Genomic DNA, 14,390 nt, shown 5'->3' on the forward strand with positions numbered 1-14,390 from the left:
AATGAAAATCTGTGAAGTTATTTAGATTTTTACGAAGTATCTTTGAAAGACAGGGTTCTGAAGAAGGGACATTTCTTTTTTTGCTGAGTTTACTTGTGTGCATGTCATGCTTGATCTCTGCTTGAGTGTGTAAGTCCTTGATCTATTCGACACATCTGTGCACATCTGTCTTCTTTGTGTGTGCATGTGTCTATTTGAATGTACGTTTGTGTTGGAATGTAAACAGTACACGTTCAATTGCACCACACACACACACACAGTACAAAATAAGCAACCTAAATAGAATTCACAACCACAAAGGACTCAACAACAGAGAAAGAGGTCTCCTTGGGAATGCCTTTGTGTTTTAACACTGTTCCTGTCTGTTTACCCTTAGGGCTGTAGTGTAAATCTGAGTGCCTTCAGAATCCATGGGGGTTCTCCTACTTTACTTTGACTCCACATTGCTTGAGGCACTTGTTTGCTCTACATTGCTCTACCACTATGTGGATATAGGTAATGTTAATACACAGTGAAATATTTAGTCAGACTATTGATGTTTTAACGTATGAGTGAGAATATGTACTTTCTAAACACAAAAGGATACAGATTAATGATAGTGTGCATTCAAAATGTTAAAATACCTAATATCTTTCTTATAGAATAGTGAGGGGAATAACATAAAATACTGGCTGATAAGTAATCCTATTTGCATTCACACCAGCACTAGAGAGTAAATGAACAACAGTTTCATATTAAATAAACACATGCATACAGACACATGCTTTTCTGTTTACTGGCTTTGTCTGATCTCTGGAGAGAGACAGAAACAGATCTGTCCCATTTTATTTCTCTCTGTCTCTCTCTCTGTCTCTCTCCTCCCCTCTCTCTTTCTTTCTTTCTTCCTTCCTTTCTTTCTCTCTCTCTCTGTCTCTCACAGACTCAAACACAGACATACACACACAAACACCACTTTCCATCCTGTTATTAGTTTCCTCCTAGCACCTTATCTAAACATACAGAATCCTCCCCACAACATGCCCACGGTGCAGGTTTTAGTGCCTGCTGTTTTAGACTCCTGTTTGTCTTTTCCTGCCGAGGTGGCCATTTTGACCCAAGATAATACCAGTGGTCACTTCATCGCTTTCACTCCCTACATCTCCTAAGGGGTCACCTCACCTCAGGAGAGGTGCTGCGTTCCAAATGACACCCTATTCCTGTAACGGCATTCCTCCTCCTCTTCATACGAAGAGGAGGAGTAGTGATTCGACCAAAGTGCAGCGGGTTGTGAATACATAATGATTTATTACAGCAAACGACGAAACACGAAAACAAACACTTGGAAGTATTACAAAATAACAAAAACGAATGTAGACTGACCTAAACCATGAAAACTTACATATAACACGAAGCACGTAGGAACAGGTACAGACTATAACAAACGAACGAACAAACGCTACAGTCCCGTGTGGTGCGCAGACACAGACACGGACGACAATCACCCACAAACAAACAGTGAGAACAACCTACCTTAATATGACTCTCAATCAGAGGAAACGTCAAACACCTGCCTCTAATTGAGAGCCATACCAGGCAACCCAAAACCAACATAGAAACAGAAAACATAGACTGCCCACCCAAAACTCACGCCCTGACCAATAAACACATACCAAACAACAGAAAACAGGTCAGGAACGTGACAATTCCCTATATAGTGCACTACTACTGATCAAAGACTAGTGCTGAGTGATTAGTGCATTTGGAGGTTGTTTCAGTTCAATTATTAAAAAATAATCAAGGATTTCAGTTTCAATAATTAAAATAAATAAATAAATGCACTATGCATTATGTGGGTTGAATGCTGTAACAACACAGAATAAAACAATTAATAAAAGTCCCATGATGGTAGTGACTGACATTACTGCTTATCACTTATTAACCATAATTTATTCAAATTACTTAAATAAAATATTTCAGTTGTTGTGTATATTACATGTGTTTTATTTGAAGACTTTATTATTTCATTCCAAGTCATCTCATTTCTATAGAGCTGTTGGCTATGCTGTCTGATGAAATCACTATTTTGGTAGTTCCTTAAAGTAAATAAGGCATACTTTTTATGATTGCTGAATACAACTATCAATCACTTAGATCATGTATTTTCAGGTAGAGATACCTCACGAAGCAACTACTCTCTATCCCTCAAGATCGTGCGTTCTTCTCACTTCTCCCTATCTGTGTCTCTCCCACATTAACCTAACTAACGTAGCTGGTGTAAAAGACACACAGGAACCGGAGAAGTAGGTGCGCAATGGATTATGGTCATTGTAGTTAATTACCACGTTTTCTGCACTAATCTATGTAGAATATTGGCCTGTTGGAAGCTACAACTCTAGAGAAACTGTGCGTTGAGCTCACAGAAATGGAATTCAAATAATTTAACCGACGTCGGTCAATTAGTTGTTTAAAAATTAAAAAACGAAAAATAACTTGCATTTATGTTAATCGCTCAGCACTACCAGAACCAGATGGGCCCTCGGGAAAAGTAGTGTACTACATAGAGAATAGGGTGTCATTTGGGATCGAGGCTGGAGATGGCTATGGGGGTGGATGGAGGGAAGGGGGAAGTGAAGAGGGGAGGAGGGAGGTTGAATGTCCCCCCTGTCACCTCGACATTCTCTCAGGGAGATTGAAGACCCAGGAGAGAGGGGTTGGGTGTGTGTGTGTGTGTGTGTGTGTGTGTGTGTGTGTGTGTGTGTGTGTGTGTGTGTGTGTGTGTGTGTGTGTGTGTGTGTGTGTGTGTGTGTGTGTGTGTGTGTGTGTGTGTGTGTGTGTGTGTGTGTGTGTGTGTGTGTGTGTGTGCACTATTGTGAGTTAGTGTGTGGTTCCTCAGGCACACACACCTCTCCTGTCCTGGCTGATTGACAGGGTTAGTGATTACACACTTGACACCTGACCCCTGTCTCTCTCCTGAATGGCTCGTCTCTCTGTCTTCATACATTGTTATCTGACACCTTCCTCCCACAGAGATGTTACAGCAGGGGTGGTGTGTGTGTGCTCCTGTCTCCATCTCCCCTGGTTACCAACTATCAACCACCTGACCAGAAAGGAAGTCAATAGTGTTTGTGGAAAGGGTGGCAGGGACCCACATACTGTTGTGTCTGTCTGTCTGCCTGCCTGTCTATCTGCCTGTTTGTGTCTGCCTGTGTGCCTGTCGGTCTGTCTGCCTGTATCTATCATAACTGTGTCTATTGATAGTTGTAGATAGTAGTAGTTGAGATTTTTCTTTCTCTTCCCCTCTCTCTCCCCCTCGCCCCCACTCTCTCCTCTCTCTGTCAGGTTTCCAGTGGAGATCCAGTCAGGTCTTCTGGAAGTCATATCTCCATCTGTCCACTTCTACCCCGACTTCTCCCGCCTCAAAGAGTCCTTCGGAGACCCCAAGGAGAGGGTCAGGTAAGACTGCAGCCTTCTCAGCAGTTTTCACAATTGTCTGAGGGTTCAACTGCAGTTCATTTCAGGAGACAAGTTGAAATGTAACTCATGTCTTGAACCTTGGTCCATTGTTTGGTTAGAGGATTCCAAGACGATTTGTTAAAATGGAACTGGGCCACAGGAGATTGGTGGCAACTTATTTGGGGAGGATGGGCTTGTGGTAATGGCTGGAGCGGAGTCAGTGGAATGGTATCAAATACATCAAACATGGTTTCCATGTGTTTGATGGCATTCCATTTGCTCCGTTCCAGCCATTATTATGAAACATCCTCCCCTCCGCAGCACCCACTGAACTGAGCGTGTGTGTGTGTGTGTGTGTGTGTGCTGTCTTGTTGAGTCTGACATGAGGAAGCTCTCCACTGCTCTGTCCTTGTGTGACTTGATAACATCACTTCAGTGTCACCCCTTCTCTCTTCACTTATTTAGCACCCTGCTGTGTGTGTGTGTGTGTGTGTGTGTGTGCGTGCGCGTGCGCACGTGCATGCGTGTGTGAATATGTAATGTGCATGACTGTGCATGCATTAGCCTCTGTGTCTGTCTGCCTGTCTGTTTGTTTAACTGACTGTCTATGTATGGACAGTGCTTTCAGAAAGTATTCACACCCCTTGACTTTTTCTACATTTTGGTGGCATTAAAATGGATTAGTCCTTTTTTGTAAACGATCTACACAAAATACTCAGTAATGTCAAAGTGGAAGAAAAATTCTAACGTGTAAAAAATGTATAAAAAAGAAAACACGTATGTATGTATGTATGTATATATATATATATATATATACATACTACCGTTCAAAAGTTTGGGGCCACTTAGAAATGTTCTAATTGCGAGTTCCTCTGTCTTCTGTCTGTGTTCTTTTCCCCATCTTAATCTTTTATTTTTATTGGCCAGTCTGAGATATGGCTTTTTCTATGCAACTCTGCCTAAACGGCCAGCATCCCGGAGTCTCCTCTTCGCTGTTGACGTTGAGACTGGTGTTTTGCAGGTACTTTTTAATGAAGCTGCTAGTTCATGCCTTGTGAGGCGTCTGCTTCTCAAACTAGACACTCTAATGTACTTGTCGTCTTGCTCAGTTGTGCACCGGGGCCTCCCACTCCTCTTTCTATTCTGGTTAGAGCCAGTTTGCGCTGTTCTGTGAAGGGAGTAGTACACAGCGAGATCTTCAGTTTCTTGGCAATTTCTCGCATGGAATAGTCTTCATTTCTCAGAACAAGAATAGACTGAAGAGTTTCAGAAGAAAGGTTTTATTGCTTCTTTAAAAAGGACAACAGTTTTCAGCTGTGCTAATATAATTGCAAAAGGGTTTTCGAATGATCAATTAGCCTTTTAAAATGATAAACTTGGATTAGCTAACACAACGTGCCATAGGAACACAGGAGTGATGGTTGCTGATAACGGGCCTCTGTACGCCTATGTAGATATTCCATTAAAAATCCGCCGTTTCCAGCTACAATAGTCATTTACAACATTAACAATCTCTACACTGTATTTCTGATCAATTTGATGTTATTTTAATGGACAAAAACGTTTGCTTTTCTTTCAAAAACAAGGACATTTCTAAGTGACCCCAAACTTTTGAACGATAGTAAACTCAAAAAAAGAAACGTCCTCTCACTGTCAACTGCGTTTATTTTCAGCAAACTTAACATGTGTAAATATTTGTATGAACATAACAAGATTCAACAACTGAACAAGTTCCACAGACATGTGACTAACAGAAATGGAATAATGGGTCCCAGAACAAAGGGGGGTCAAAATCAAAAGTAACAGTCAGTATCTGGTGTGGCCACCAGCTGCATTAAGAACTGCAGTGCATCTACTCCTTATGGACTGCACCAGATTTTCCAGTTCTTGCTGTGAGATGTTACCCCACTCTTCCACCAAGGCACCTGCAAGTTCCCGGACATTTCTGGGGGGAATGGCCCTAGCCCTCACCCTCCGATCCAACAGGTCCCAGACGTGCTCAATGGGATTGAGATCCGGGCTCTTCGCTGGCCATGGCAGAACACTGACATTCCTGTCTTGCAAGAAATCACGCACAGAACGAGCAGTATGGCTGGTGGCATTGTCATGCTGGAGGGCCATGTCAGGATGAGCCTGCAGGAAGGGTACCACATGAGGGAGGAGGATGTCTTCCCTATAACACACAGCGTTGAGATTGCCTGCAATGTCAACAAGCTCAGTCCAATGATGCTGTGACACACCGCCCCAGACCATGACGGACCCTCCACCTCCAAATCAATCCCGCTCCAGAGTACAGGCCTCGGTGTAACGCTCATTCCTTCGATAATAAACGCGAATCCGACCATCGCCCCTGGTGAGACAAAACCGTGACTCGTCAGTGAAGAGCACTTTTTGCCAGTCCTGTCTGGTCCTGTGACGGTGGGTTTGTGCCCATAGGCGACGTTGTTGCCGGTGTTGTCTGTTGAGGGTTTACCTTACAACAGGCCTACAAGCCCTCAGTCCAGCATCTCTCAGCCTTGTGCGGACAGTCTGAGCACTGATGGAGGGATTGTGCGTTCATGGAGTAACTCGGGCAGTTATTGTTGCCATCCTGTACCTGTCCCGCAGTTGTGATCTTCGGATGTACCGATTCTGTGCAGCTGTTGTTAGACGTGGTCTGCCACTGCGAGGACGATCAGCCATCCGTCTTGTCTCCCTGTAGCGCTGTCCTTGGCGTCTCACAGTACAGACATTGCAATTTACTGCCCTGGCCACATCTGCAGTCCTCATGCCTCCTTGCAGCATGACTAGGGAACGTTCACGCAGATGAGCAGGGACCCTGGGCATCTTTCTTTTGGTGTTATTCAGAGTCAGTGGAAAGGCCTCTTTAGTGTCCTAAGTTTTCATAACTGTGACCTTAATTGCCTACTGTCTGTAAGCTGTTAGTGTCTTAAAGACCTTGACACAGGTGCATGTTCATGAATTGTTTATGGTTCATTGAACAAGCATGGGAAACAGTGTTTAAACTGTTTACAATGAAGATCTGTGAAGTTATACATATACACACACACACATAAAGTGCCTTCGGAAAATATTCAGACCCCGTGACCTTTTCCACATTTAGTTTTATTACAGCCTTATTCTAAAATGTATTAAATAAAACTATTTCCTCATCAATCTACACACAACACCCTATAATGACAAAGCGAAAACAGGTTTTTGGAAAATGTAGAAAATGTATTATAAACAAAAAACTGAAATATTACATTTACATACATTTTCAGACCCTTTGCTATGAGACTCGAAATTAAGCTCAGGTTAATCCTGTTTCCATTGATCATCATTGAGATGTTTCTACAACTACATTGTAGTCCACCTGTGGTAAATTCAAATGATTGGACATGATTTGGGAAGGCACACACCTGTCTATATAAGGTCCCACACTTGACAGTGCATGTCAGAGAAAAACCAAGCCATGAGGTGGAAGGAATAGTCCTTAGAGCTCCGAGGCAGTATTGTGTTGAGGTACAGATCTGGAGAAGGGTACCAAAAATTTCTGCAGCTTTGAAGGTCCAAAAACACAGTGGCATCCATTATTCTTAAATGAAAGAAGTTTTGAACCACCAAGACTCTTCCTAGAGCTGGCCACCCGGCCAAACTGAGCAATCGGGGGAGAAGGGCCTTGGTCAGGGTGTTGACCAAGACCCCGGTGTTCACTCTGAAAGAGCTCCAATGTTCCTCTGTAGAGATGGGAGAACCTTCCAGAAGGACAACCATCTTTGCAGCACTCCACCATTTAGGCCTTTATGGTAGAGTGGCCAGACAGAAGCCACTCCTCAGTGAAAGGCACATGACAGCCCGCTATGAGTTTGTTAAAAGGCACCTAAAGACTCTCAGACCATGAGAAACAAGATTCTCTGGCCTGATGAAACCAAGATTGAACTCTTTGGCCTGAACGCCAATCATCACATTTTGAGGAAACTTGGCACAATCCCTACAGTGAAGCGTGGTGGTGGCAGCATCATGCTGTGGGGATGTTTTTCAGACTTGTCAGGATCGAGGCAAAGATGAACAGAGCAAAGTACTGAGTGATCCTTGATGAAAACCTACTCCAGAGCGCTCTGGACCTCAGACTGGGGCGACTGTTCACCTTCCAACAGGACAACGACCATTAGCACACAGCCAAGACAACACAGGAGTGGTTTCGGGACAATTTCTGAATGTCCTTGAGTGGCCCATTCAGAGCCCGGACTTGAACTCGATCGAACCTCTCCGGAGAGACCTGAAAATAGCTGTGCAGCAACGGTCCCCATCCAACCTGACAGAGCTTGAGAGAATCTGCAGAGAAGAATGGGAGAACCTCCCCAAAAACAGGTTTGCCAAGCTTGTAGCGTCATACCCAAGAAGACTCAAGGCTGTAATCGCTGCCAAAGGTGCTTCAACAAAGTACTGAGTAAAGGGTCTGAATACTTATGTAAATGTTTTTTTTATTTTCTACATTTGCTAAAATAAAAAATAAAAACAGTTTTTGCTTTGTCATTATGGGGTATTGTGAGGGGGAAAAAACAATTCAATGGTGAGAAATGTCTCAGTCCCTGGAGCAAAAACGTTGTGCTTTCCAGGAGCACGAGTACAGGACATCAATAAACTGCTCCCAAACATTTTAAACCAGCATCAGGAAATTTAGTCTGTCAAAGTTCATGTGGGATTTAATGACATTCTGAAGGGCAGCTCAGAACAGTTGAAGATGGATTTTTAAGAACAGATTGGGTCACTACTTGACACCAACAAGCGCCCCACAATATCTGTCCCTCTGTCCTCTCTAAATCGTGGCATTGAACGGTTCAGCAGACTTTCGCCCTCCATAACTGGCTACGAGACTATTGCAGCTTTGTGGGTGTCACATGTATTGACAATTTTGATACCTTCTGGAAACAAAGCTCATATTTTGAGTTGGATGGGATCCACCCAAATCATTTGGGTTCCTGGATCCTTTCACAGCATTGTAAGGCTGCGTTGAGACAATGACTTATCAATGACCCAAGCCCAGCTCATTTAATCCCTACCATTGTGTCACTGAGTTGTCATAATGCTTCAGCAAATGTACATTATCCCAGGGGCGTTGGAAGACGCAATGTAAGTAACCTAATTTATGTCCCTCTTACTGCCCTGAATGCCTCTGCTGATCCCACAGCTATTGCTTGCAGTAATCATGTGCCTATGAACCAGAGTGATACTGTTAGCAGTGAGGTGGTGTGCCCTAGTAGGAAGTCCACTGTGTGCAGCTCACCCTGCACTAACATAAATAACATGAGCATGTCTACCTTCCCAGTAAAGCAATAAAAACAACCAGGCATCCCAGAAAAGTGCTCAAAATATCCCACGTTAACATATTAACAGAGTCGATTTCCGCGCTTGTAAACCCAGGGTCGTTACAATATTTAGCTTAAGAAACAAGGTTCATGAAATCAGTAATTTGCTAGTAACAGATGATATTCATATTCTGACAACCTCTGAAACTCACTTAGATAACACCTTTGATGATACAGTGGTAGCAATTAGAGGTCAACCGATTCATAGGGCCGATTTCAAGTTTGCATAACAATCGCAAATCGGTATTTTTTTTTACACACCTTTATTTAAGTAGGCAAGTCAGTTAAGAACACATTCTTATTTTCAATGACGGCTTAGGAACGGTGGGTTAACTGCCTTGTTCAGGGGCAGAACGACAGATTTTTACCTTGTCAGCTCGGGGATTCAATCTTGCAACCTTACGATTAACTAGTCCAACGCTCTAACCACCTGCCTCACGAGGAGCCTGCCTGTTACGCGAATGCAGTAAGAAGCCAAGGTAAGTTGCTAGCTAGCATTAAACTTATCTTATAAAAAACAATTAATCAATCAATCATAATCACTAGTTATAACTACACATGGTTGATGATATTACTAGTTTATCTAGCGTGTCCTGCGTTGCATATAATCGATGCAGTGCGCATTCGTGAAAAAGGACTGTCGTTGCTCCAACGTGTACCTAACCATAAACATCAATGCCTTTCTTAAAATAAATACACAGAAGTATATATTTTTAAACCTGCATATTTAGCTAAAAGAAATCCAGGTGAGCAGGCAACATTAACCAGGTGAAATTGTGTCACTTCTCTTGCGTTCATTGCACGCAGAGTCAGGGTATATGCAACAGTTTCCACGCTTGGGCTCATTGCGAACTAATTTGCCAGAATTTTACGTAATTATGACATAACATTGAAGGTTGTGCAATGTAACAGGAATATTTAGACTTATGGATGCCACCCGTTAGATAAAATACGGAACGGTTCCGTATTTCACTGAAAGAATAATGTCACGCCCTGACCTTAGAGAGCTTTTTATTTCTCTATTTTGGGTTTGGTCAGGGTGTGATTTGGGTGGGCATTCTATGTTCTATTTTCTATGTTTTTGTATTTCTTTGTTTTGGCCGGGTATGGTTCTCACTCAGGGACAGCTGTCTATCGTTGTCTCTGATTGGGAACCATACTTATGTAGCCCTTTCCCTCCTTTCTGTGTGGGAAGTTAACTTTGTTTGTGGCACATAGCCCTTAAGCTTCACGGTTGTTTTGTATTGTTTATTGTTTTTGTCGGCGTCATTTCTAATAAAAAGGAATATGTACGCTCACCACGATGCGCTTTGGTCCACTTCCTTTGACGGCCGTGACAAATAAACGTTTTGTTTTCGAGATGATAGTTTCCGGATTCGACCATATTAATGACCTAAGGCTTGTATTTCTGTGTGTTATTATGTTATAACTAAGTCTATGATTTGATAGAGCAGTCTGACTGAGCGATGGTAGGCACCAGCAGGCTCGTAAGCATTCATTCAAACAGCACTTTCGTGCGTTTTGCCAGCAACTCTTCACAATGCTTCAAGCATTGTGCTGTTTATGACTTCAAGCCTATCAACTCCCGAGATTAGGCTGGTGTAACCGATGTGAAATGGCTAGCTAGTTAGCGGGGTGCGCGCTAATAGCGTTTCAAACGTCACTCGCTCTGAGACTTGGAGTAGTTGTTCCCCTTGCTCTGCATGGGTAACGCTGCTTCGAGGGTGGCTGTTGTCGATGTGTTCCTGGTTCGAGCCCAGGTAGCTGCGAGGAGAGGGATGGAAGCTATACTGTTACACTGGCAATACTAAAGGGCCTATAAGAACATCCAATAGTCAAAGGTATATGAAATACAAATCTTATAGAGAGAAATAGTCCTATAATTCCTATAATAACTACAACCTAAAACTTCTTACCTGGGAATATTGAAGACTCATGTTAAAAGGAACCACCAGCTTTCATATGTCCTCATGTTCTGAGCAAGGAACTTAAACGTTAGTTTTCTTACATGGCACATATTGCACTTTTACTTTCTTCTCCAACACTTTGTTTTTGCATTATTTAAACCAAATTGAACATGTTTCATTATTTATTTGAGGCTAAATTGATTTTATTGATGTATTATATTAAGTTAAAATAAGTGTTCATTCAGTATTGTTGTAATTGTCATTATTACAAATAAAAATTACAAATAAAAAAATCGGCCGATTAGTCGGTATCGGCTTTTTTTGGTCCTCCAATAATGGGTATCGATATCGGCGTTGAAAAATCATAATCGGTCGACCTCTAGTAGCAATACATGGTTATAAGATCTACAATAAGATATACAGAAGGACAGAAATGCCAAAGGTGGCCGTTTATATTCAGAACCACATTCCTGTAAAGCTAAGAGAAGATCTCATGTTAAATAATGTTGAGGTCATATGGCTCCATGTTCATCTGCCTCACCTAAAGCCCATTCTGGTAGGAAGCTGCTACAGACCGTCAAGTGCTAACAGTCAGTATCTGAATAACATGTGTGAAATGCTTGATGATGCATGTAATATCAACAGAGAGGTATATTTTCTGGGTGATTTAAATATTGACCGGCTTTCATTAGGCTGCCAACTCAAGAGAAAGCTTCAAACTGTAACTAGCGCCTGCAACTAGGTTCAGGTTATCAGTCAACCTACCAGGGTAGTTACAAACAACACAGGAATTAAATCATCAACATGTATTGACCACATCTTTACTAATGCTGCAGAAATTTGCTTTAAAGCAGTATCCAAATCCATTGGATGTAGTGATCACAATACAGTAGCCATATCTAGGAAAACCAAAGTTCCAAAGGCTGGGCCTAAAATAGTGTATAAGAGGTCATACAATAAGTTTTGTAGTGATTCCTATGTTGTTGATGTAAAGAATATTTGTTGGTCCGTGGAGTGTAATGACGAGCAATCAGACGCTGCACTTGACACATTGTCAAGTCGGAAGTTTACATACACCTTAGCCAAATACAGTTAAACTCAGTTTTTCATCATTCCTGACATTTAATCCTCGTAAAAATTCCCTGTCTTAGGTCAGTTAGGATCACCACTTCATTTTAAGAATGTGAAATGTCAGAATAATAGTAGAGAGAAGGATTTATTTCAGCTTTTATTTCTTCTATCACATTCCCAGTGGGTCAGAAGTTTACATACACTCAATTAGTATTTGGTAGCATTGCCATTAAATTGTTTAACTTGAGTCAAACGTTTCGGGTAGCCTTCCACAAACTTCCCACAATAAGTTGGGTGAATTTTGGCCCATTCCACCTGACATAGCACGTGAAACGGAGTCAGGTTTGTAGGCCTCCTTGCTCGCACATGCTTTTTCAGTTCTGCCCACAAAATGTCTATAGGATTGAAGTAAGAGCTTTGTGATGGCCACTCCAATACCTTTACTTTGTTGTCCTTAAGCCATTTTGCCACAACTTTGGAAGTATGCTTGGGGTCATTGTCCATTTGGAAGACCCATTCTTGACCAAGCTTTAACCTCCTGACTGATATCTTGAGATGTTGCTTCAGTATATCCACATAATTTTCCTCCCTCATGATGCCATCTAGTTTGTGAAGTGCACCAGTCCCTCTTGCAGCAAAGCACCCCCACAACATGATGCTGCCACCCCCGTCCGTCACGGTTGGGATGGTGTTCTTTGGCTTGCAAGCCTCCCTCTTTTTTTTCCAAACATAACAATGGTCATTATGGCCAAACAGTTCTATTTTTGTTTCATCAGACCAGAAGATATTTCTCCAAAAAGTACGATCTTTGTCCCCATGTGCAGTTGCAAACCGTAGTCTGGCTTTTTTATGGCGGTTTTGGAGCAGTGGCTTCTTCCTTGCTGAGCAGCCTTTCAGATTATGTCGATATAGGACTCGTTTTACTGTGGATATAGATACTTTTGTACCTGTTTCCTCCAGCATCTTCACAAGGTCCTTTGCTGTTGTTCTGGGATTGATTTGCACTTTTCGCACCAAAGTTTGTTCCTCTCTAGGAGACAGAACGCGTCTCCTTCCTGAGCGGTATGACGGCTGAGTGGTCCCATGATGTTTATACTTGCGTACTTTTGTTTGTACAGATGAACGTGGTACCTTCAGGCGTTTGGAAATTGCTCCCAAGTATGAACCAGACTTGTGGAGGTCTACAATTTTTTTCTGAGGTCTTGGCTGATTTGTTTTGATTTTCCCATGATGTCAAACAAAGAGGCACTGCGTTTGAAGGTAGGCCTTGAAATACATCCAGAGGTACACCTCCAATTGACTCAAATGATGTCAATTAGCCTATCAGAAGCTTCTAAAACCATGACATCATTTTGTGGAATTTTCCAAGCTGTTCAAAGGCACAGTCAACTTACTGTATGTAAACTTCTGACCCACTGGAATTGTGATACATTGAATTATAAGTGAAATAATCTGTCTGAAAACAATTGTTGGAAAAATTACTTGTCATTCACAAAGTAGATGTCATAACCGACTTGCCAAAACTATAGTTTGTTAACAAGAAATTTGTGGAGTGGTTGAAAAACGAGTTTTAATGACTCCAACCTAAGTGTATGTAAACTTCCGACTTCAACTGTATGAAATTGCTTATCTCATTTACTAATAAACATGCACCCATTAAGAAAATGGTTGTATAGACACCTAAATTGCAGTGGATTGATGATTAATTGAAAAATGTTTTGGTTGAGAGGGATGAGGCAAAAGGAATGACAAATAAGTCTGCTTTGCAGACGTACTGCAAATTGAGAAATCATGTGACTAAACTGAATAAAAAGAAGAAACAAAGAAAAATGATATGAAGAATGATAGTAAAAAGCTTTGGAGCACCTTAATTTACATTTTGGGCAAAAAGGCAAACTCAGCTCCAACATTCATTGAATCAGATGGCTCATTCATCACAAAACCCACTGATATTGCCAACTACTTGAATGAAATTTTCACTGGAAAGATGATCAAAATGATCAAGCAACAAACGCTAACAATACACATCCAAGTATATCTAACCAAATTATGAAAGACAACCATTGTAATTTTGAATATTGACATGTTGAACGCACCAAGCTGTCTTTCTAAACCACTGGCACACATCTCGGACACCCATCCATACCCCACAAGACATGCCACCAGAGGTCTCTTCACGCTCCCCAAGTCCGGAACAGACTATGGGAGTCGCACAGTACTACATAAAGCCATGACTACATGGAACTCTATTCTACATCAAGTAACTCATGCAAGCAGTAAAATTTGATTTAAAAACTGATTAAAAATACACCTTATGGAACAGCAGGGACTGTGAAGCAAGACAAACCTAGGCTCAGACACATGCATACACACACACGATAACATGCGCACTATACACACACGTACACATGTATTTTGTTTCTTGTAGATATGTTGTAGTAAAGTAGGGACCTGAAGGCACATACTTAATGTGTTGTGAAATCTATTGTAAATGTATCGTAATGTTTTTAAAATGTTATAACTGCCTTAATTTTGCTTTACCCCAGTAAGAGTTGCTGCTGCAAATGGTGATCCTTAATAAATATAAATACAAATGTAGTCTTGGTAAGCAACACTAGTGTATATTTGG

The 14,390-nt window shown here is 41.7% G+C and overlaps 1 protein-coding gene across 1 annotated transcript in view; it reads left to right on the top strand.

Annotated features, from left to right (window-relative positions):
• Positions 1–14,390, top strand: part of LOC120048047 (alpha-1,3-mannosyl-glycoprotein 4-beta-N-acetylglucosaminyltransferase B) — a 182,480-nt gene that overhangs the window by 105,576 nt on the left and 62,514 nt on the right. Inside the window, exon 6 of the mRNA XM_038993728.1 lies at positions 3,319–3,432. Within this exon, the coding sequence (XP_038849656.1) occupies positions 3,319–3,432 (114 nt within the window). The remainder of the gene's footprint in view (positions 1–3,318; positions 3,433–14,390) is intronic.

This window comes from Salvelinus namaycush, chromosome 5 (genome assembly GCF_016432855.1).
Source record: "Salvelinus namaycush isolate Seneca chromosome 5, SaNama_1.0, whole genome shotgun sequence".
Lineage (NCBI taxonomy): Eukaryota > Metazoa > Chordata > Actinopteri > Salmoniformes > Salmonidae > Salvelinus > Salvelinus namaycush.